General features: G+C 56.0%; 1 protein-coding gene across 1 annotated transcript in view; it reads left to right on the top strand.

Annotated features, from left to right (window-relative positions):
- TMOD1 (tropomodulin 1) overlaps positions 1 to 20892 on the top strand; it is a 72742-nt gene that overhangs the window by 14625 nt on the left and 37225 nt on the right. The window contains exon 2 of the mRNA XM_058302633.2: positions 2956 to 3124. Coding sequence (XP_058158616.1) covers positions 3005 to 3124 — 120 coding nt within the window. The 5' untranslated portion in view covers positions 2956 to 3004. The remainder of the gene's footprint in view (positions 1 to 2955; positions 3125 to 20892) is intronic.

Raw genomic sequence — 20892 nt, 5'->3', positions numbered from 1 at the left:
GAGGTAAGCTAAGTCTGTTTTTCGCAAACTTTGTTTCATGGGATTCCAATTCCAGGAGGAGATTCTCAGAGAAAAGGCTTTCTGGTCAAAAGGGTTGGGGCATTCTCCTTGCAGCCTAGCCCCCTTGGCGACACCCAGTGCATAGTAGCATAACACAGGTTTTTATTTTTATTTTTAAAATTATTTTTATTATTTATTTCTCCCCCCATCTCCCCCATTGTCTGCTCTCTGTGTCCATTCGCTGTGTGTTGTGTGTCTGCTTATATTCTCATTAGGTGGCTCTGAGAACCAATCCTGAGACCCTCCATAGTGGGAGAGAGGTGATTACTCTCTTGCACCACCTCTGCTCCCTGTTCTGCTACGTCTTATTTTCTCTCCTCTGGGTCTCTTAGGTCATCTTGCTGTGCCAGCTCTCCGTGTCGGCCAGCACTCCTGCATGGGGCAGCTTTATTATGCAGGATGGCATTCCCACGCAGGGTGGCACACCTGCACGGGGTGACATCCCCTGCATGGGCCAGCTTGCCCTCACCAGGAGGCCCTGGGCATCAAACCCTGGCCCTCCTATACGGTAGACGGGAGCCTAGTTGATTGAGCCACATCCGTTTCCCCCACCACTGTTTTTGAGAAGTCCTGCTGAGAAGTATAACCCAAGACCTATGTGAGCACCTGAGACTTGTGTTTTGCAGCCCACCTGAAAGTCCCTGGTTTGGAAGTGGTCCTAAATCTCTCCATGAGTTGGTTCTGGAAGCTTCCAAGCCCTTCACTAGGGTCCCTCTTAGTAAGTAGAAACCAATCAAGGGGGCCCATTTATGGTCTGGACGTTGCTTCTCTGGGTCCTGGTCAAAGAAAGTCGCGAGGCCAAGCGGAGCCATTCTGAGTGAAAAGGATGGTACAGGGGTGTCTGTGTTCGGGAGGCAAGTCCTTTTTCACCCAGCCAGCTGTTGTGCACTCAGGTTTCTCTTACTCATACACCCACAGGTGCACTCTGCTTTCTGAGAGGGAGGCCTTTGCTATTAGCTTAGAGAAAGTTAGTTTTAATTGTTTAAAATTACTTAAAATTTAAATTACTTAAATTTAACTTAAATTTTTTTTTTTAAGATTTATTTATTTTTATTTAATTCCTCCCCCTCCCCCGGTTGTCTGTTCTCGGTGTCTATTTGCTGCGTCTTGTTTCTTTGTCCGCTTCTGTTGTCGTCGCGGCACGGGAAGTGTGTGCGGTGCCATTCCTGGGCAGGCTGCACTTTCTTTCGCGCTGGGCGGCTCTCCTTATGGGGCGCACTCCTTGCGTGTGAGGCTCCCCTATGCAGGGGACACCCCTGCGTGGCAGGGCACTCCTTGCGCGCATCAGCACTGCGCATGGGCCAGCTCCACACTGGTCGAGGAGGCCCGGGGTTTGAACCGCAGACCTCCCATGTGGTAGACGGACGCCCTAACCACTGGGCCAAGTCTGCTTCCCTAACTTAAAATTAAAGTGATTAGCCCTAGCTTTTTATTTGTCTGGTTGGGTGTCTTTTCCTAGTTTTCTTTATTTACTATTCTGGAACACTCCATCAGCCATTTTGCAGATGAGCCGTGGGTTTTGTTGGTTCGGTTGAGTGGGGGTCTGAAAACACAAACCGCTCTGCAGAAGGCGATGCTGCTTCTATCCACAGGGAGGAAGTTAGCCGCCAGCTTCAGAAAGGAAGGCTGCTGGCTCGGCTCGTGTAGGTCAAAGGACAGATGGCACAGGCTCAAAGGCAGAGATAACAGCTGCTTCTGCAGCAAGCTGACATTCTCCAGAGAAGAGCCCAGAACCTCAAAGCTAGAAGAGAGCTGGGGCCTGGCTTTTCAGAGTTTCCTCTCGTGTGCATGGCCCTGGGCTGGGTGCTAGGGAGAGGGGGTGCAGTAAACCCAGCCCTGCCCACGGGAGGCCGGGCCACATGCCTAGAGAGGGGCTCTGGGCCACCGTGAACTGTGCTGAGAGAGGGGACGCTGTGGCTTCACGGGGGAGGTGATGTGGGGACCGGGCCGTCAGCCAGGTTGTCCCTCCCAGGGCAGGCGAGAGGCAGTGTGGGTAACCGATGCCTGGGGCCCTGAGGCGAGCCCTCGGCCATTGTAAAATGGTTTAAGTGAGCGGACCCAAGTGAGTCCCAGGGTTCAAAACTGCCATAGTGACCGGAAGTGGCAAGAGCAGAGACTGAAGGCCCGTGTTAGGTGCCATGCTTGAGAGGGGCGCAGCAGAGGCAGCTGGACCCTGCTCCCCCCGGCTCGCCCTGGGCAAGTCGCTGTCCCCTCTGGGCAGCTTCCTCGGGAGCAGATGGGGGCGGGAGCGCCACCCCCCTCCCGTGTGACCTCAGGTGCTCTCCGCAGAGGCGCTGCCACGCGGCGGCCGGAGCCAGGCGGCCCTGGAGGCCGACGTGCCTGGCTGCCCAGGGTGCTTCTCCCACTTCTAGGAGTGGGGCTGTGGGTGTCCCTGAACCTCTTGAGCAAAGTGTCCTCTGTATAGTGGGGATAATGGGAAAGCCTCGTAAAATCTAGCTCCTCTTGTTGGCTACTTTTTGTGAGGCCTGCGTGAGCGGCAGGTGAAGGGCAGTTCGGTTAGCCATGGAAAGTACCCCATGTTTAAAATCGGCTTTGGCAGGGTTTCTGCCTTCAAGAATCCCACTGCGGGGGGCGGTGCAGAAAAGTACTCTTTACTCGAAAAATCAAGCTCTTTTCAGGCACCGCAATCACCGTCCACGCCTCGTCCGTGGCCATTCCCTTCCAACAACTAAACTCCGTTCAGTCACACATCGTCGGCCGTTGGCCTTGCCCCGTTTTGTTAGCACGTCCGGCTGAATCGGGGCCGTGTACCCCATCGTGACTGTCCCCCCGGACACTCAGAAGACATGGCCAGGCCGCCCTGTGATCACCCAGCCCCTACCGGCCCATGCTCAGCCGCAAGGCCCTGGCTGAGCCGTCTCCTCTTTCCTGTAGGTCCTGGATCGGCCCAGAAGCCCAGGAGGCAGAGTGCGTTTCCTCCAGCATGTCGTACAGACGAGAGCTGGAGAAGTACCGCGAGCTGGATGAGGACGCCATCCTGAGCGCCCTCACGGAGGAGGAGCTCCGGACGCTGGAGGACGAGCTGGACGAGCTGGACCCCGACGTGAGTAGCGCTGGAGGGGGCGCGGGGCTGCAGGTGCAGGCCCCCGGGGGCGCGCGCGGGACCTGCGGGGGCCGCCTGAGGCTGCCGGCCCCGGCCAGGGCGCCACTCTAGCGTTGCCTTCGCGGCCTTTCCATCTGGTTCTGTTCTGATTCCAGCACACCATGGGCGGGATACCCTGAGAAATAAAGGGCTAGAAAAATCCCTTTCACCACCCCATGTTTTTATCCTCACATTTCGTCGTTGGCAGATTTAAAGGTTTAATGCCCCAAATTCGTCCCCGCAGTCAGGAAACCCCGCATCAAAAGGCAGGAAGCCCCTCGGGCCTGCGTGTGGTTGAGCAGCCACGTTGGAGCCCTGGGCAGGGCTAAGGAGGGACTCTGGGTCGCCTGATACGCAAGGGACAGGGACCCACCTCCATCACCCAGGCCCCCAGCCCAGGGCAGGTGCTTAATGCGTATTAGGTGGGTCAACTGAATTTTCCATTTTATTCATTTTTAAATTAAATACAGAGCATTTCACACTTTTTTCCAACCAGCCATTACTAAACTCTGATTTAACAGTGGTTTATAAAGAAAACAACACTAAGTCTCAAAAACTCACTGCTAATGTCTAGGGAACTCAGAAATAGAGGTGAGCCGCTCCAGTGCCAGCCTGGCTCTGTCCCTTACCCACCACGCGACCTCGGCCTGTTGCCGTCCATACCTAGGCCCTGTGTCCCCATTCATGAAAGGATGGAGTCGGTCAGTCCCTGTCTTATAACCTGGTCTTATCTCCAGATTTGGTTAATGGCTTGTTTCTAGATAACCCAGAATCCTTGTCTGGGCACCCGGGTCCCAGGCCCCGCGTCTTGCTATTGACGACGAGGCCACTCAAGGTCATTGGAAGACTTCCTGGGCTGGGGGGGCAGAGCCCCGTTCTCCAGCATCGCCTCTCCCCGTTAGACTGGGCTTCAGTGAAAATAAGTGATGTTTGCAAAGAACAGTCAGGCGTCTGCCTTTATTGCTGCAAAATTAGCCCATTCTAATGCTTTCTTAGTTTGCCATCAAGCCGAAGTACTAGAATGGCTTCAAGAGTGAGAGCGAGAGGGGGATGTAGCTACAGCCTTTCAGTTCCGTAGCCATGACTCGGTTGCCTGCCGGGCGGCAGGCCCTGTGCTGGGCACCAACAGGGGTGCCTGGCAGGGAGCCCCCCGCTTCAGGAGCGCAGTCTAATGGGGAAGTGGGAGCAGGCGGAAGGAGCGGGGAGGATTCCTCCTCACTGGGGGAGGCTTCGCAGGGCAGGTGCTGCTGGAGCCGGGCCCTGGATTTTTCTGAGTCGAGACTAAAACCAAGGGCTCCAGGCCCAGCAAACTCCACGAGCGCAGCCTCCTATCAGCGAGGCCCCTGGGAAGGGCAAGCCCCGGTGTGGTTTCTGCGCACAGTCAGATGAGCTGGAAGGCGGGTGGGGCCGAGGTCTGCGCAACAGCCCTCAGAGTTTGGACCCCGAGGACAGGAGACTGGAGGTGGTGCCAGGGAGAGGTGGGAGTGGCTCCCACGGGAGCCCCTCCATCCTGCCGGCTGGCGGGGGGCTCACTCTCCCCTGATGATCCGGAGGGCCCCTGTCCCTCTCCACAGCCCCTCCGCTGCACCCTGGGAGAAGTGAGGACTCCCAGGCCCCGCTGGCCTTCGGGGCTGTGGACCCGGATGAGGTTAGATTAGGCTGTGGCTGCAAATATGGCGAGAGACTGGGGGGGGGGGGGTCCGACCGTGGCAGGGAGGAGCCGTTGGAGAAGTCCAGTGGGGGTGGAGGATGTACCCCACCGCAGGACTGCCCCGAGGTCCAGCTGGAGCTCTGTTTCACTTCTAAACCCACAAGGAGCCCTTCAGCATCCCCTGCCCCAACCCCGGGGCATCTGGCCACAGCAGCAAATCCTCAGGGCCTTGGGACAGCCAGCTCTCCCCTTCCCACCCTCGCCCCAGTGATCAGAAGGAAAAGGGAAGGTGGCTTGTGCCCATCAGGCTTCTAGAACCTGCGGCTCAGCCCCAGGGCATGGGGAAACCAGCTCCAAAGTGTGGGCACCTCCCGCGGGTCCGAGGAAAGGAAATGGCGTGTGGGGGCAGGGACGGGAGATCTGAGCCCGGTGCTTCACCTGCCACCGTGGTTTCAAAACCAACATTTCTAAAGATGCCTTTCTCTCCCAGCTCTAGAAAAACGAGAGACAACAGAGAGGGGAGGAGATGAGGGCGCCCGGCCTGGCTTCCGTCCCGCTGCACAATGGGCCCTTCCCAGACGTCTTCTCCCTTACCTGATTTGCAAGAGAGTGGGCGAGTTTTGAAAAGGTCTAGGGCCTCTTTCTTTCTGGGAGCACCAACTCTGCAGCTCGAGTTTCACCCTGCCCTGGCACAGGCTCTGAAATCACAGCCCAGGGAGAGGCCGAAGCCCGCAGCCCGCCAGCAGCCTCGGAGCGAGGCTGAGCAGGGAGCCAGCCCAGAGCCTGCACCCCGCCCCCCCCCCCCCCCCCCCCCCCGTTACACACTGTCCTGCTCCTATTCCGACTTGTGTCTATCAAGCACCCCCGTGGCACTCAGGATGCACGGGCACACTTTGCAAACATCCACTTGCGTTGTCATCATCGTGTCGCCTTCACTCAGCCCTGGGAGCCTCCTCGTTTTACAGTCTAGGAGACAGGGAGGTGGGGTGACTCATCCAGGGTCCCCCGGCTCGGCATGGCAGAGCCGCCACGTGCTCCTGCGGCCACGCGGCCGAGTCTTCAGAAAGACACTTTGGGCCACAGCAGGGCTGGGTGCTGCGGTCGGGAGGGAGCTGTAGGCAAACGCACGGGGGACAGGAGCCCACGTACCTGCCCTGGCCCCGCTCCGGGCACGGGCTTTCCCTCTTTGAACCTCAGTTTCCCTCTCTGTACAGTGGGCTCGGTAGACCCGGGGGCGGGGGGTTTGCAGTGCTCCCTCCAGCGCTAACGGTCAGCGCTGGCCCTCGTACCCGGCACAGGCTTCAGGGGTGGCGTGGGCAGTTATGCAATTGTTCCGCCTGCTGTCACATGACAGAGTGGAGTACGAGGAGCTGGAGAGCGGCTTTGTTTGCGGCAGAGGATTGGAAAAAATAAAGTCCTGAAACCTTTTCCCTCTCACTCTCCGCCCTGGAAAAACTCCAGCTTATCATGAGATGGTTGCCCTTGGACTCCCGCGGGAAAGGAATGCCTCCTGCGCTAAAATCGTCCGCGCTGACTGGCTCCCCGCGGGCTCTGCCCTTTCTCGGTGTCTCTGGAGTTAAGTGGCTGCGCCTGGCGCCTGGCCAGCTCCCGGGCTGCGATGGCCCAGTGCCGGGCAGCGGGGCGCGCGCGGCGCCCGGGGCTGGGCAATGGCAAGGCCTGCCGCGCGCAGGAGCAGGTCGGGGCTCTCCTGGGGTGGATGGCTCTTTATTACCTGGGGCCGTGGGCAAAGCCACGCGAGTTGTCTAAGAGAGTTCGGTTCTTAGCTCCACTTTAAAGATGGGAAAACTGAGGCTTAGCGAGATGAGGTTAGCAGCCCAACGGGTGCCCAGGATTCCAACCTCGTCTTGACCGGGTGAACCTGCCGGTAACTGGCCGTTAGCCACGGCGTCCTGTGAGCGTCCCGTGAGCCAGGGGAAATGCAGAACACAGGGTGGGAATTAGCAGCAAATTGCTTGTTCCAGTTCGGTTTCCTCTGAAGTGCTTGTGTTATCTTCACCGTCAATACTAACCTTAAAAAAGGAAGAAAGAAACTTTCCCCACGAGGCAGTTAACTGTAAATATTGCTTTTTTCTGTGCCTTTGAATATGTTTTTTAATTGCCTCAATGAAAGGATCAAACTCTTGGCAAGAGAAGAGATGGAAGATAATCCCAACCTTATAAAGAAACCGGGTCCTACGAGCTGATTTACAGGCTGCTGTTTGGAATTTGTGACACGCCGTCACCACGGAAACAGCCCGGACACTGGAGGCTTCCTGCCTGAGAGGGCAGCAGCGCCACCTTCTCCCGCCCTTTCTCCAGGCCTTCCTGGCACTGGGCACCTTCTCATCGCTGCTGGGCGCCTCTCGAGCCTCCTAGGGGGTTAAAACCTTCTAGAGAAGGAAACCGGGGCCCAGCATCCCGGGGTACGCGCCGGAAGGACGCACAGGTGGGCTCTGCCCTCCCTAGTGCAGGGCGCCCTGGGAAGCACTGATGGGGAGAAAGCCTAGAGCTGTAGAGCTCAGAGCTAGAAGGACACCTGAGGAGCAGGTGTGCAGGGCAGGCAGAGCCCCCTGTGCAGGGGTCCCTCCTGGGCACCCACCCTCTCCTTCCTTTGTGCAATTTTCCAGATCCCCTCACTGACCCCAGTATCACCACTAACAGTACAGTGATGAAAACCAGCACAACAGCCACAGACTGAAACCCAGAGAGGGCAAGGCCCAGCTCAGGCTCACACAGCACCAGCCAAAAGGCTGGGATCACAGCCTACCAGGCGCCCTTGCGGCATCGCCGGCTTCCAACTCAGAGCCCCCAGGCGCATCCTGCGAGCCGGAGGCCCCCTCGGCCATCCAGGGAGCAGCTGAGTCCGGTCCCCAGGGACGTGATTGTCCTTTGGAACAGAAACGCACAGGATCGTGGCCCAGGACAGAAGTAAACAGTTGAAATGGAAAGAAATAAATCTCCCCTCTAAAAATAGGCACGCATCCTCAGGAACACGGCAGGCCGGCGCGCAGAGCCGAGGCCGGGCCCGGAGAGGTGACGGGGGCCCGGCAGGTGTCAGCGCGGCCCCCGGGCCCCCTGCTGCCCCCTCCCCCAGGGTGCCGCCCTTGCCCCTGCCTCTGCTGGCGGGGAGACCTCTGGAGCCTGGAGCCCCTGACTCTCAGGACAGAGCTTTCCCCTCCTCCCATCCCGTGGGAAGCCTTCCTGGTGCCTCCTCCTCTGACCCAGCCACACGCCTGTCCCTCAGCAAGGACCTTTGTGACGTCAGCATTTGTATTTCAGAGCCATTTTAAACCAAAGGAGAGTTCAGAGGAAACCTCAGTTCCCACCCCCCAAACCTATGTGCCTGAGTCGATTCAGATCACCCTTTAAAAGGACTCGCTCTAGAGAATCCGCCTCACCTGTCTCGCCCACTCCACTGAAGACGTCTTGCCCACGTCAGGTAGGTGAGGTCAAGAGGGAAGGAAGAGAGGGCGGCGGACTTGGCCCAGTGGTGAGGTCGTCTGTCTACCACATGGGAGGTCCGCAGTTCAAATCCCAGGCCCCCTTGACCCGTGTGGAGCTGGCCCATGCGCAGTACTGATGCGCGCAAGGAGTGCCCTGCCACGCAGGGGTGTCCCCCGCATAGGGGAGCCCCACGCGCAAGGAGTGTGCCCCGTAAGGAGAGCCACCCAGCGCCAAAGAAAGTGCAGCCTGCCCAAGAATGGCGCCACCCACACGGAGAGCTGACACAGCAAGATGACGCAACAAAAAGAAACACAGATTCCCGTGCTGCTGACAACAACAGAAGCAGACAAAGACCATGCAGCAAATAGACACAGAGAACAGACAACCGGGGTGGGGGGAGGGGGAAGGGGAGAGCAATAAATAAAATAAATAAATCTTTGAGAAAAAAAAAAAGAGGGAAGGAAGAGAGTGGGTTTCTTGCAACTCGTGGCCATCTTGGTCCACCTTTTGCTTTTCACTCTTGAAAGAGATGGGGCTATCAGAGCTTTGGCCCTTCCACTGGACCTGCCAGGAAGAAGGGCATCGCACAGGTGACAGTGAGTGAGAACCGACGCTGGGCCTGTGGTCAGACACTAGGGAGTGGCGGGGACGGTGGCAAATGGGAGAGCTTGTGTGTGTCTGAAGACACCTGCCCTTCAGCTCCGCCACTTGTTGCCAGTGTGAGAGCGCAGACCTAGGACTGCCAAACTGTCTAATTTTTGTCAAGGAGTCTTGGGCATCTGGATTTTTTGTTCTACCTCCCTGGTGAAATATTGGCAGCTGTTCAAATGTGCAGATCAGACAAACCAAGTTTTGGCATTTGATTGGACTGTGAGCCATCCGAGTTTGCAATTCTGGTTCTACTCCATGTGAGAGGGTTTAGTAAATTAGTAGTAAATTTGGTTAGGTATATGAGAAGCATTTAGTCCAGTGGTGGGCACATAATAGATACTTAGTAGACATTTGTTGAGTCTGAAGATGCGATCTGCCCACCTAGAATCGAAACTTCTTGAAACTTGGAGCCCCATCTTATGATGACAGATATCGGGTCTCCCAGTAAAGTTGTGCAGGTTGTGCACTGCACAACTCTAGGAAACCAGAGAGTGAATGCCCTTGGATGTGCAGTGCACGACCTATACAGCCAGCTGCAGCAGCTGTGGACAGGGCTCTCCACAGCACGGTGTCTGCTGAGTTGAACTGAGTGGTTATGCCCCCTGGTGAAAAAGCTGGCAATAAACTATATGGAGTTCAAACCTCAGTGCTGAGGTTTCTAGCTAGCGGGGGCTTTAGACCCTCATTTTACAGCTGGGGCTCCAAAGCCAGAGAGCCCCAGGGTCCCCCGACCCCCACCCTGCTCCTGACCTCAGCACTGGGGTGAGAGCCCCAGTTGTCAGGCTGTAGTTCAGCTGCAAGTCGCGGAGACTCAAAATAACCTGGCTTAAGCCGCGGCTTTCTCGCCCCTCGGGTTGGCCCGTGGGACCGGCACGCAGCTCTGCTCCCCACACCCCCCGGCGTGCAGCCCGCCCACCCTGTCTCTCAGCCCCTGAGCTGCAGCCCTCCTCCTCCTCGCTGCATTTGGCCGCCGGGATGACCACATTCCAGGCATCGGAACACGTGGCCGAGAAAAGGGGGAAAGCCACGCGCCGGCTGCCTGCCCAGGACAGTGAGCAGACACTGCCCCCGGACGCGCCCTTTGTCATCGGCCGGAGCGCCCGTGCCTGCGTGGCTGCGCGGGAGTCTGGGCGTGTCCCCTGCCCCTGCGTGGCCGTGCGCTGGGCTCGCAGGAAAGGGGCAGGCCTGGAGTCCAGCCGACGGCCTGCTCTGCCGAGGCCCCGTGGGGGCGTGAGCGGTGCTGCAGGGGTGGACGTCCAAGTGCAGGTGCCAAAGGAAGCACCGCAAGGCCCCCACTCTCTAGCTCGGCACCCCCAACCCACCAGCGGGACCCCTGTCCCGTCCTGGACACCCCCCTGCCCTGGCACCCCTCGCCAGGTGTCCCCCTCCCCCAAACCTGCCGGGGGCCAGCGGCTGGGTGGCGGCACTTGGGGCCGAGGCTGTGGTTTGATCTGAGGGTTGCAGGGACCTGCGCCCTTGTCCCGGCTGGGGCGTCCGTTCCATGTGGTCCAGACGATGCCACCCGCACTCTCGTGGCACCTAGGGCACAGCTCCAGGCAGGGAACGCTGAGCGCTGCAGAGGGAAGCAAGATGCCCAGGGGAGCTGGGAGACTCGCCAGTTCTGGGAGGGCCCAGGGGCAGGAGGGGTGGGGACAGGGGACTCGGAGGAGGCAGAGCCGGCCCAGGCAGAGCCGTGGGATGTGGCGCCACCCGCAGGGCTGGACCACGGGACAGGAGCAGGCCGGAGGCCCCGGAGGCGGCCAGTCAGGAGGAGGCAGCCTCGGGCCTGCCTGGAGGAGGCAACCAGGGAAGCCGCTCCGGCAGATGCGTGCGCCGGCCAGACGGGCCTGGCTGGTGGGGGGCCGCCAGCGGAGGGGAGGGACCCGAGGCAAAGGACCCTGCCTGGCTGCTCATGCAGCCCCGACTTTCCCAGATGCCCTCCCCATGCGAGCCAAGGCCCTGGTTCCGCCGTACCCCCACCCACGCTGCACCTGTAACACCCGCTGCCCTTGGCTGTGCCCCCGGGCTCCCAGGAGCCGCCTCCTCCAGGAAGGCCGGGCCTGGGCGGTGCTCACCTGGGCCCTGCGACCCTCCCCTGCTCTGAGTTCTGGGAAGCAGGGTCTTTGTCTCAGGGTGCCACGGCCCAGCCGTCGGGTGAGGGAGGCAGGAGGAGGCCAGGGGGAGGTCGGGCCTCCCCTTGTGCTGCAAGCGCCAGAGGGAGACGGGGTGGGCCATGGTGACTGCCCGGTCCCACCACCCACGGTTACTGGGCACGGACCATGGGGTGCCTGGGACGAAAGCAGTTACGCCACAAAGAGTGGACTGTGGCAGGGTGCCTGCAGTGAGGTCAGGGGACCCAGTGAAAAGTCTGGACGTCTCTGCTGAGAAAGAAAGAGAAGGGAGGAAGAGGCTGGAGCGAGCTTCAGGGGGTGGGGGCACTGCTGGAGAGGGGGCCCTTGGTGGTACCTGAAGCCAAGATTCTGTGCCCGGGGCGTGAGTGTGGTCACTCCTGTGCGCCCTTCCTCACTCTCAGTTAAGTCCTCCCCTGTGTGACAGAAAGGCTGCTGAAGCTCCACTGTAAGCACATCTCCCAGCTCCGCAGCCTGCAGTGGGGTCTGCAAGCTAAAGGCAAGACGCACACTACTGGGAGGGGCCCTGCGGGATGAGACAGAGAGCTTCCTTTTTATCAGAAGGGGAAACAGACACAGATGACCGGAAAAGAAAACTGAAACGTTTCAATCAAATACCTTGTAAACGGTCTTTGGAGGACAAGCCTGTGTAAAGTGTTTTGGCCTGACCTGACGTGGCAGAAGAGAGGGGCAGGGGAGGAGGGGCCCGGGGCCTGCTAGGGTCAGTTGTTTGAAATAAGAGGGGAGGAGAGAAGTCAGTGGGAGTTTTGAGAGGTTGAGCCTCCTCATTGCACTCTGAACACCTCTGAGCCTCAGTTTCCCCATCTGTCAACAGAGGCTACTTTGATAGGGAGGTGAGAGCTGGCTTCCCGACACCTGGAGACAGAGCCTGCTTCCGGCCCCTGCCATCCGCGTTCCTGGATCTGTTCCTAGAGGACGGCCGCCGGGGGGGGTGACAGTTTTCCATGGCTTGGTAATAAGAGTCCTGGGCGCCGAGTCCAGCGGGTGGCCTCAGGCCAGCGCCCTCCCCCCTGGCCCTCAGTTTCCCCCATACCCAGTGAGCGGCTTGCACCTCGTGGTTCTCTAGGACTTGCCCTGTACGGAGAGGTGTATGCAGGGACCCAGACTGGGGGACACCCTGTGCATCAGCTTGTTCTTGGATGCAGCAGATTTATTTGGGAAATTTGATGAAATTGCTCATTTTGTCCCTGTGGAGAATCAGGGTAAGGGCGTGTTATGTGCGATGAGCCACCAGTCCAGAGGCAGCCACCCTCACCCGTTAGCTGCTGACTACACACGGTGCCACCTGTCGACACACGGGCCTCCCGGCTGGGGCTGAGCAGCTGTGTGACTTGAGTTTTCTGTGCCTCAGTTTACCCCGTTGAAAGTGGAGGACTTGGCCTGGAGGACTCTTTAGGGCGTTGCAGTTCTGAGCTGCAGCAAGTCCGTGAGCCACAGTGCAGGACGTGTTCATGGGCATGTGCTGCACGCGTGCACCTCTGTGCACGCACGCCCGAGCAGGAGTGTGTCGCGTCATGTGCATGTGCCTGTGTGCCCTATGTGTGCACATCTGAGCAAAGGCATCCTGCTCCCAGCCAGGATCTCCTCTCACGTCACATGAGCCGTCTGCAGTGCCAGCACTCGTGCAGCCATTCGAGATTCAATCTTACCCACACCTGTGTGCAGCGCAGTTAAGGATCTGTCGAAGTTTCCGCTGTCCTTTGGACACCTGGCATCCAGAGCGCGGCTGTGGAAGTGAGGCAGGGGCGCCAGCCTGTCGAGCTGCATGCCCGAGTTTTAATCTTACACCATTTTGAAAACCAAGAGTCGAGAAGTACAAGAAGAGGTTGCCTAATTTTTGCCCCTGTGATTGTTTCCACAAAAATGTTCAACTTTTAATGTACTTTTTAAATTTATTTTTTAATTTCTCTCCCCTTACCCCCACCCCCAGTTGTCTGTTCTCTGTTCCTATTTGCTGCATGTTCTTCTTTGTCCGCTCCTGTTGTTGTCAGCGGCACGGGAATCTGTGTTTCTTTGTTGTTTTTGTTGTTGTGTCATCTTGTTGTGTCAGCTCTCCGTGTGTGCAGCACCATTCCTGGGCAGGCTGCACTTTCTTTCGCGCTGGGAGGCTCTCCTTACGGGGCGCACTCCTTGTGCGTGGGGCTCCCCTATGCGGGGGACACCCCTGCGTGGCAGGGCACTCCTTGCGCGCATCAGCACTGCGCGTGGGCCAGCTTCACGCGGGTCAGAGAGGCCCGGGGTTTGAACCGTGGACCTCCCATGTGGTAGGCGGACGCCCTATCCACTGGGCCAAGTCTGCTTCCCTGTGCTTTTAATTGAAAAGTCTAAATGGTGAATTCGTGTAGATATCTCTTTCTTCCTCTAACCCTGGGCAGGACACACGATAAACATTTGTGAATTTAAGAAAGAATATCTCAACGTCTCTCTACGAGGAATTTTTGTTTCCTAGGGCGGCCATTGCACAGACTGGATGACATGCACAGAATTTCTTCTCTCCCAGCTCTGGAGATAGAACCCAAAGTCAAGGTGCTGGCAGGGCCTCGCTCGCTGGGACTCGTGGGGGAGCCGCCCCGGCCTCTCCCAGCTGCTGGTGCTTCTGGCCCTCCAGGGCTTTTTTGGGCTTCTGGATGCTGCGCTCCCCCCTGCCTCCCCTGTCCTCACCTGCCTCCTCCCTGCCGTCGGTCCCGTCTTCCCTTCTAACAGGGACCCCTGTCCTTGGATTAAGGAGGACCTCCTCTTAATTGAACCAATTGTGTCTGCAACAACCCTGTTCGCACACAAGGGCACAGTCATGGGACAGGGGCAAGGCCATGCACATACCTTCCGCAGGGGGCCGGGGAGGGACACACACTTCAACTCACAACAGGAACCTTGGATCCGATGTGGTGGAGCGGCAGCCCTCGGGCTGAGCCCTGGCTTGCAAGCGACGTGTTTTATTTGGCTTGAGCATTATTTGTGAAATGTTTGAATGACTTGTCAATATTTAAAAATCACGGTTTCACATCAGTTTAGCAGCTCTAATGGCACTGCCTACACACCCGCCTGGCAACGGTTCCAGCGGAGTGGTGTGGGGTATGGAATCCCCAGCGTGCTGAAGTCTCCACCACTCCTAAATACTCACCAGCTATCATTTTAGCCTAGGTCTGAAAGCGGCTAGAAATTCCTCCTTCCTAAAACCAGCACTAACTCTCCTGTTGGGAGACGATAAGATCAGGCGTTTATCATTTCCCTGCTCAAGCGAGTAAGTCTCTTATTTTGAGTAAAGTCACGAAGGAAGATTTGCTCAGGGTTCTAAGGAACAGAGGCCTTTCCCAAAGTTCCTCCTACCCCATGGCCAGGCTGGCTTTGGGGTCAGGGCCTGTGTTTGACATGTGCTTGTCCTGAATGCAGGACGGAGGGCTCTTCTGGTGGCCCAGGCGGACGCTTCCTTTTGAGCTGACTATAGAGAAAGCATTTGCCAAGGAATTTTGTGCTCCATCCTTTTTTTTTGGGGGGGGGGGGAGTGCTAGAGGTAGTATTGGTGGTGGTGGGAAGACTTATTAAATACAGACTTTCCCTGCTTCCAGGAGAGTGTGGGGGGCTCCAGAAGCTCAGGGGAGAAGCATTGGCTTTAGCCCAGGGATTCAAGGGGGACTCCCTGGAGGAGGTGACACCTGAGATACGTCTTTTTTGTAATTTGTTTATTTCTGCTTCCTGTGTAGACAACACACACCGCATGGTGAGGTTTCATCCCCTTCAGAGGGCTTGTCCCCTGGGACCACCGCCTTGTCCTCAAGAAGCGATTCTCGGGTCCTTCCCTGGCAGACGGCCGCTCGGCGCTGCAGCACACGGGCCTGGAGGCGGCCAGGCTGGGGTCCCAGTCCCCCACCTTTCTGAGCTCGTCTCTTTCCCCATATTATTATTATTATTTATTTCTCTCCCCTCCCCTCTGCCCCGGTTGTCTGTTCTCTGTGTCTATTTGCTGCATTGTCTTCTTTGCCAGCTTCTGTTGTCAGCGGCACGGGAATCTGTGTTTCTTTTTGCTGTGTCATCTTGCTGCATCAGCTCTCCGTGTGTGTGGCACCATTCCTGGGCAGGCTGCACTTTCTTTCGTGCTGGGCGACTCTCCTTATGGGGCGCACTCCTTGCGCGTGGGGCTCCCCTATGCGGGGGACACCCTTGCGTGGCAGGGCACTCCTTGCGCGCATCAGCACTGCGCGTGGGCCAGCTCCACACGGGTCAAGGAGGCCCGGGGTTTGAACCGTGGACCTCCCATGTGGTAGACGGACGCCCTAACCACTGGGCCAAGTCCACTTCCCCATATTATTTTAATTTAACACAATTTAGTTGTTTGGTTTTTTTTTTGTCTTTTTACCTCTGCACGTTTCGAGACGGGGCACGTGGGCCTTCAGTTCCCCAAGGCTACGTGATCCCAGTTAGCCCGTGCAGGTGATGTGCCGCCTACATACGGAGTGTCCTTTGCCCTTCAGGAAAGCGCACACCCCTTGGGGTCCTGATGCCCCTGTGTTTACTGGATAAACGTGGAAGGTACAAAAATCACGTTTCTCTGCACTTGCAATGGGAACTTTCCTCTAATTTGACCCTCCCCCGCCCCGCACCCCGCACCTCCCGTTCCCCGGGCACACTGCTGGGAGCACCACAGCCCGCAGCGGATGTCGCTGAAGGAAAGGGAGAAGAGGGATTGGCATGTGCCCCCCCTCCCTCACCTCCACCAAACGGCCGTGGCGCCCGTCCTCCGTCCCCGGCGCGTAGGCCCGGCGCTGGTCGTCGTGAGAGAGCCGCTGCTGCGTTTCCTTACTCCTCGGCGACCCGCCATGCGCCGCCCGCTGGCATCGAGCACGGGCGCCCCCTGAGCCCGGGCCCCTCTCGCCCCTCCTTGTCGGCCACGGCCCGTGCCCACGAAGAGGCCTCTGTCCTCGACAGCGCAAGGCCATTCAGCTCCTGCGTCTGCACTGCTCTCTTTCCCCCTGGATAGCATCTTTACGAGACGTAACTCGTGTACCGCAGAGTTCACCCCGAGTGTGCAGCGCAGGGGTTTGTCGTTTATTCACTGAATGGTGCAGCCATCACCGGCGTCGACTTTGGAATATTTGCCTCCCACCAAGAAGAATCCAAGCCCGTTAACTGTCACCCCCTTTTGCCACCAGTCCACTTCCTGTCTCAGTGGATTTGCCTATTCTGGACAGTTCGTACGAATAGAACCGTACCATACGTGGCTTTTGGTGGCTGGCCTCTGTCACTCGGCAGGTTCCCCCACGTTGTCGCATGTGTCAGTACTTTGTTCATAAAAGTGCCCACATGCTATTCCTTTGTATGGAGAGCCCACAGTTTATTCACACATTCGTCAGTCGATGGGCATTTGGGTTGTTTGCACGTTTTGGCCTCTGTGAAAAGTGCTGCTGTGAACATTTGTGCACGCGTTTTTGCGTGGATGTGCGTTTCCGTTTCTCTTGACTGCACCTGGGAGTAGAATCGCTGGCTCAAAGGGTAACTCTGATTAACCTTTTGAAGCACCACCAAACCATTTCCTACAGCGGCTGTGCCACTTTGAATTCCCACCAGCAATGAAGGAGAGCTCCGGTTTCTCCACATCCCTCTACTACTTACATTTTCTTTTTGGTCATAGCCGTCCTATGAAGGGGGTGTAAAGGGGTAGCTCCCCGAGGTTCTGATTTCTCCACCGATTAAGGAGGCTGAGCATCTCTTCATGTGCTTAGGAACCGTTTGTATCTCCTTTCCTTTGCCCATTTGTTTTATTTTTTTTTATTTTTAAAATTTTTTAATTTTTTACTTTTTGTCTTTATTTTTTTAATATTACATTCAAAAAATATTAGGTCCCCATATACCCCTCACCCCCTTCACCCCACTCCTCCCCCCCATAGCAACAATCTCCTCCATCATCATGAGACATTCACTGGATTTGGTGAATACATCTCTGAGCATCGCTGCACCTCATGGTCAGTGGTCCACACCATAGCCCACACTCTCCCACGTTCCATCCAGTGGGCCATGGGAGGACATACAATGTCCGGTAACTGTCCCTGCAGCATCACCCAGGACAACTCCAAGTCCCGAAAACACCTCCACATCTCATCTCTTCCTCCCACTCCCTACCCCCAGCAGCCACCATGGCCACTTTCTCTACACCAAGGCCACATTTTCTTCTATTACTAATCATAATAGTTCATGAAAAGATTATCAGTAAGTCCACTCCAATCCATATTCTATTCCTCCATCCTGTGGACCGTGGAATGGTTGTGTCCACTCCACATCTATATCAAGAGGGGGCTTAGATTCCACATGGATGCTGGATGCAATCCTCCTGCTTTCAGTTGTAGGCACTCTTGGCTCCCTGGTATGGTGGTTGACCTTCTTCACCTCCATGTTAGCTGAGTGGGGTAAGTCTGACAAGCCAGAGTGTAGGAGCTGAAGTCTGTTGAGGCTCAGGGCCTGGCTATCATATGGTCAGTCCAGAGATTCAGATCCCCTGGGTATATATTAAACTCCAGCACCAACTACAGTTCTGATGAAAGTAACAGGAGAGGCTCATGAAAAAAGATCACATCTGAACACAGAAACACAAACTCCAAAGAAGGGCCAACTGACATGGCACTGAACTCCATCTGCCATGACCATAGAACCTGTGGGTCTCTGTAGCCCTCAGAAGAACCAATACCCGGGGTTGTATCTACTTTATCTGTCTCTGGGACTCTGCTGAGGTGTGCATAAGGACAACCTGCCAGCTCTTTTTGGAGACTCATAGCCATATAAACTCATTTGTCCTTTCCATTTCCACCTTGATTCAGGTCAAAAAGCATTTTTAACTCCTGGTATTATATATAGACTGAGATATTCTGCTGGTCCGAGTTGACCCTTTTATTCAAGGTCATTTTCTAGTTACATCATCAGCTGGTACTTGGTAGTAATCCCTCGGTGCCTGGGAGGCTCATCCCCGGGAGTCATGTCCCACGCTGGGGGCAAGGCAATGCATTTACACGCTGAGTTTGGCTTTGAGACTGGCCACATTTGAGCAACACGGAGGCTCTCAGGAGGTAAATCTTAGGCACCCTGCAGCTCTAGGCCTTGTTCTTATTTCAGGTGTACAGGCTCACAAGCATAACCATTAGTGTCAAGGGTTCATTGTTGGACCTTCATTCTTTTTTGATCATTGCCATTGCACTTGGGGGACTGTTGCTGTTCCTTTAGGGACTGTGATAGAGCTCCTCTGGCTAGGAACTCAGCACTCCCTCAGTTGTTGTTTTTAATTGCCCCCCCCCTCCCCCGCCCCAGTATTTATTTTCTTTAAAGTCTCCGTGTACAGTGAGGAGGCATCTACCGAGCCAGCCTTATTCTACCTCAGCTGGGGCTTTTCTTCTCTGCTTTGCATCCGGGAGAGTCCGCAAACATTTGTGCCTGACCAGGAAAGCCGGGACCATTTTTAGCCAATAGGTGAATTTACAAATAGGGAACCCTAATCGTGAGACTGACTGTGATTTGCAATTTTTTCTCTCAATCTGTGGGTTGTCTTTTCACTTTCTTGATCATGTCCTTTGAAGAACAAATGGTTTTAATTTTGAGGAAGTCCAATTTATCTATTTTTCTCTGGCTCCTTGTGCTTCAGGGATCCTGTCTGAAAACACACAGCCTATTCTGAGGTCGCAGAGACTTATGCCTGTTTCCTTCTAAGAGTTTCATAGTTTCAGCTCTTACATTTAGGTCCTAGATCCATTTCGAGTTGATTTTCTATGTGGTGTGAGGTCATATGCTGTTTTTGAAAACCAATTAAAATAAATAACCCAGAGTTTTTTTAAGTAGGTAATTGTCTTTGCTTTTAATTGAAAACCATGTGATGTTTTATTAAACATTCTATTTCGTGGAAAGAAAATAAGATTTCACTCCTAATGAGGCTGATATTCTCAATATTTACTTTAAAAATTTGATAAGCTAAAATTGTTAGGAAAAGCTTTTGACATTTTTGTTTTTTAAAAATTTCTTTCTTGGGAGCAGATGTGACTCAAGCAGTTGAGTGCTTACTTCCCACATGGAGGTCCTGGGTTTGATTCCCAGTGCCTCCTAAAAACAAAAAATCAAACAACAAGCAAACAAATGAAAAAGCCAACTCAGGAGAGCCGATGTGGCTCAGTGGTTGGGCCCTGGCTTCCCACACGAGGTTCTGGGCTCATTCCCTGACACTGGCACCATTAAAAAGTACGTGTGTGTGTGTGTGTGTGTGTGTGTGTGTGTGTGTGTATATATAATGGGGAATGAGTATAGCTCAGTGGTTGAGTGCCTGCCTCCCATATACGAAGTCCCAGGTTCAATCCTCGGTACCGCCTTAAAAAAAAAAAGCAACTGCTTTCAATAAGGTTTTAGGAACAGGTGTAGCTCAGTGGTTGAGCACTTGATTCCCATGTACGAGGTCCTGGGTTCAATCTCTGGTACCTCCTAAAAAAAATAGTAATGTTTTAAATAAAACCATATTCTAACATGTTATAAGTAATTTTTTGAAATACATTCAAAACATCTTTATTCTGTTATAGTTATATGGGCTTTACTTTCATGTGGCAGTTCTCATTTGGGGCCATTTTGGTTGTCACAGCCGGGGCCAGCTGCTGGCGTCTGGCAGGCAGAGGCCACGGTGCTTCCGCCTGTCCTGCAAGGCGCCGGACACCGACTTCAAAGAATGACCTTGATTTGTCCACAGTGCCGAGGCTGAGAAATGTGCTTTAACCAAACCCGCGAGCCAACCGGAGGGCGAGTTTGCAAGTCTCTTGCCCTGGGGATTTCTCCCATCGCAGCGCCAGGCCTTTTGGGGCCCAGAACGTGCCTGCATTTCCCTGCCATCAAAACCCCGCTCGCTGATTCCCAGCTATCAGGCCCGGCTCTGGGGGATCAATGAGAAAACACGCGCACACTTGCTGTCGGGGCTTATTCATTTGATATCTGCACGTTTGGGTTTCTGACTGTAAGGTCTATGTGGATAATGCATCCCCTGTCAAACCTCCACATCTGGACAAGCAGCGTCCCGTTAAATATATTTTATCTGATCACCGCAGTAAGGTGTCATCGCTGTTGAGCGCCATAAGCACTTTTCCTGCTTTTCCAACTTCACTTCCCCAGCCACTCTACGAGGGCGCCACTGTCCTTCGCAGTTGACAGCTGCAGGCGAGGCGCGCTGAGGTCAGGCCCCTTGCCCAAGGTCGCAGAGCTGGTGTCAGGGCCAGGGGCCGCCGTCCAGGTGAGGCCATCACAGGGCCTGGCCTCTCCATCCCGGGTGATGGCACGAGGACGGCTGCAGGGCTGTGAGGGTGTCCTCCTGCTCCCTGGCCCAGCGGTGAGCTCGGTCACAGCTGGCCACTGCGAATCCCACCTGGCCTTGGAGCCAGGTGCGAATCCCACCTGCTCGCTGGAGCGGCCTGCGCATCCCTGCGGAAAGCATCCCAGAGCGGCTGCTCGGGGACCCAGGCTGGCTGCGCGTCCCTGGCGCACACCCCGAGGTCGGCCAAGGTCGGCCTCTCCCAACCACTCCAAATCCCGAATGGGTAACAGATTCCAGGCCGGCTCCCCCAGGCCCTAGAGTGTTCCGCGCTCTGGGCTGGGGCCCCTGATCTTCCCAGGGCCGGGGGTCACAGCCCGGCCTCCCGGTCCTGCAGCCACCGATCCCGGTGGGGAGAATCTTGTAAAAATAAAAGTATACTGCAGTTAGACGGTGGCCCCGGGTGGCGGCTCCTCATCGCCGGCCCCTCCCCTCTCGAGGGGCTTTTCGCGAAGGGTTTGGATTGCGTTGAGTGCCCGAGGTTGTGCATTTTTGATGGTGCAAAGGAAGGGCTCTC

The sequence above is a fragment of the Dasypus novemcinctus genome, chromosome 8, assembly GCF_030445035.2.
Source record: "Dasypus novemcinctus isolate mDasNov1 chromosome 8, mDasNov1.1.hap2, whole genome shotgun sequence".
Classification (NCBI taxonomy): Eukaryota; Metazoa; Chordata; class Mammalia; order Cingulata; family Dasypodidae; genus Dasypus; species Dasypus novemcinctus.
Note: the sequence above shows the minus strand (reverse complement) of the source record. Positions and strands in the feature narration are given on the sequence as shown.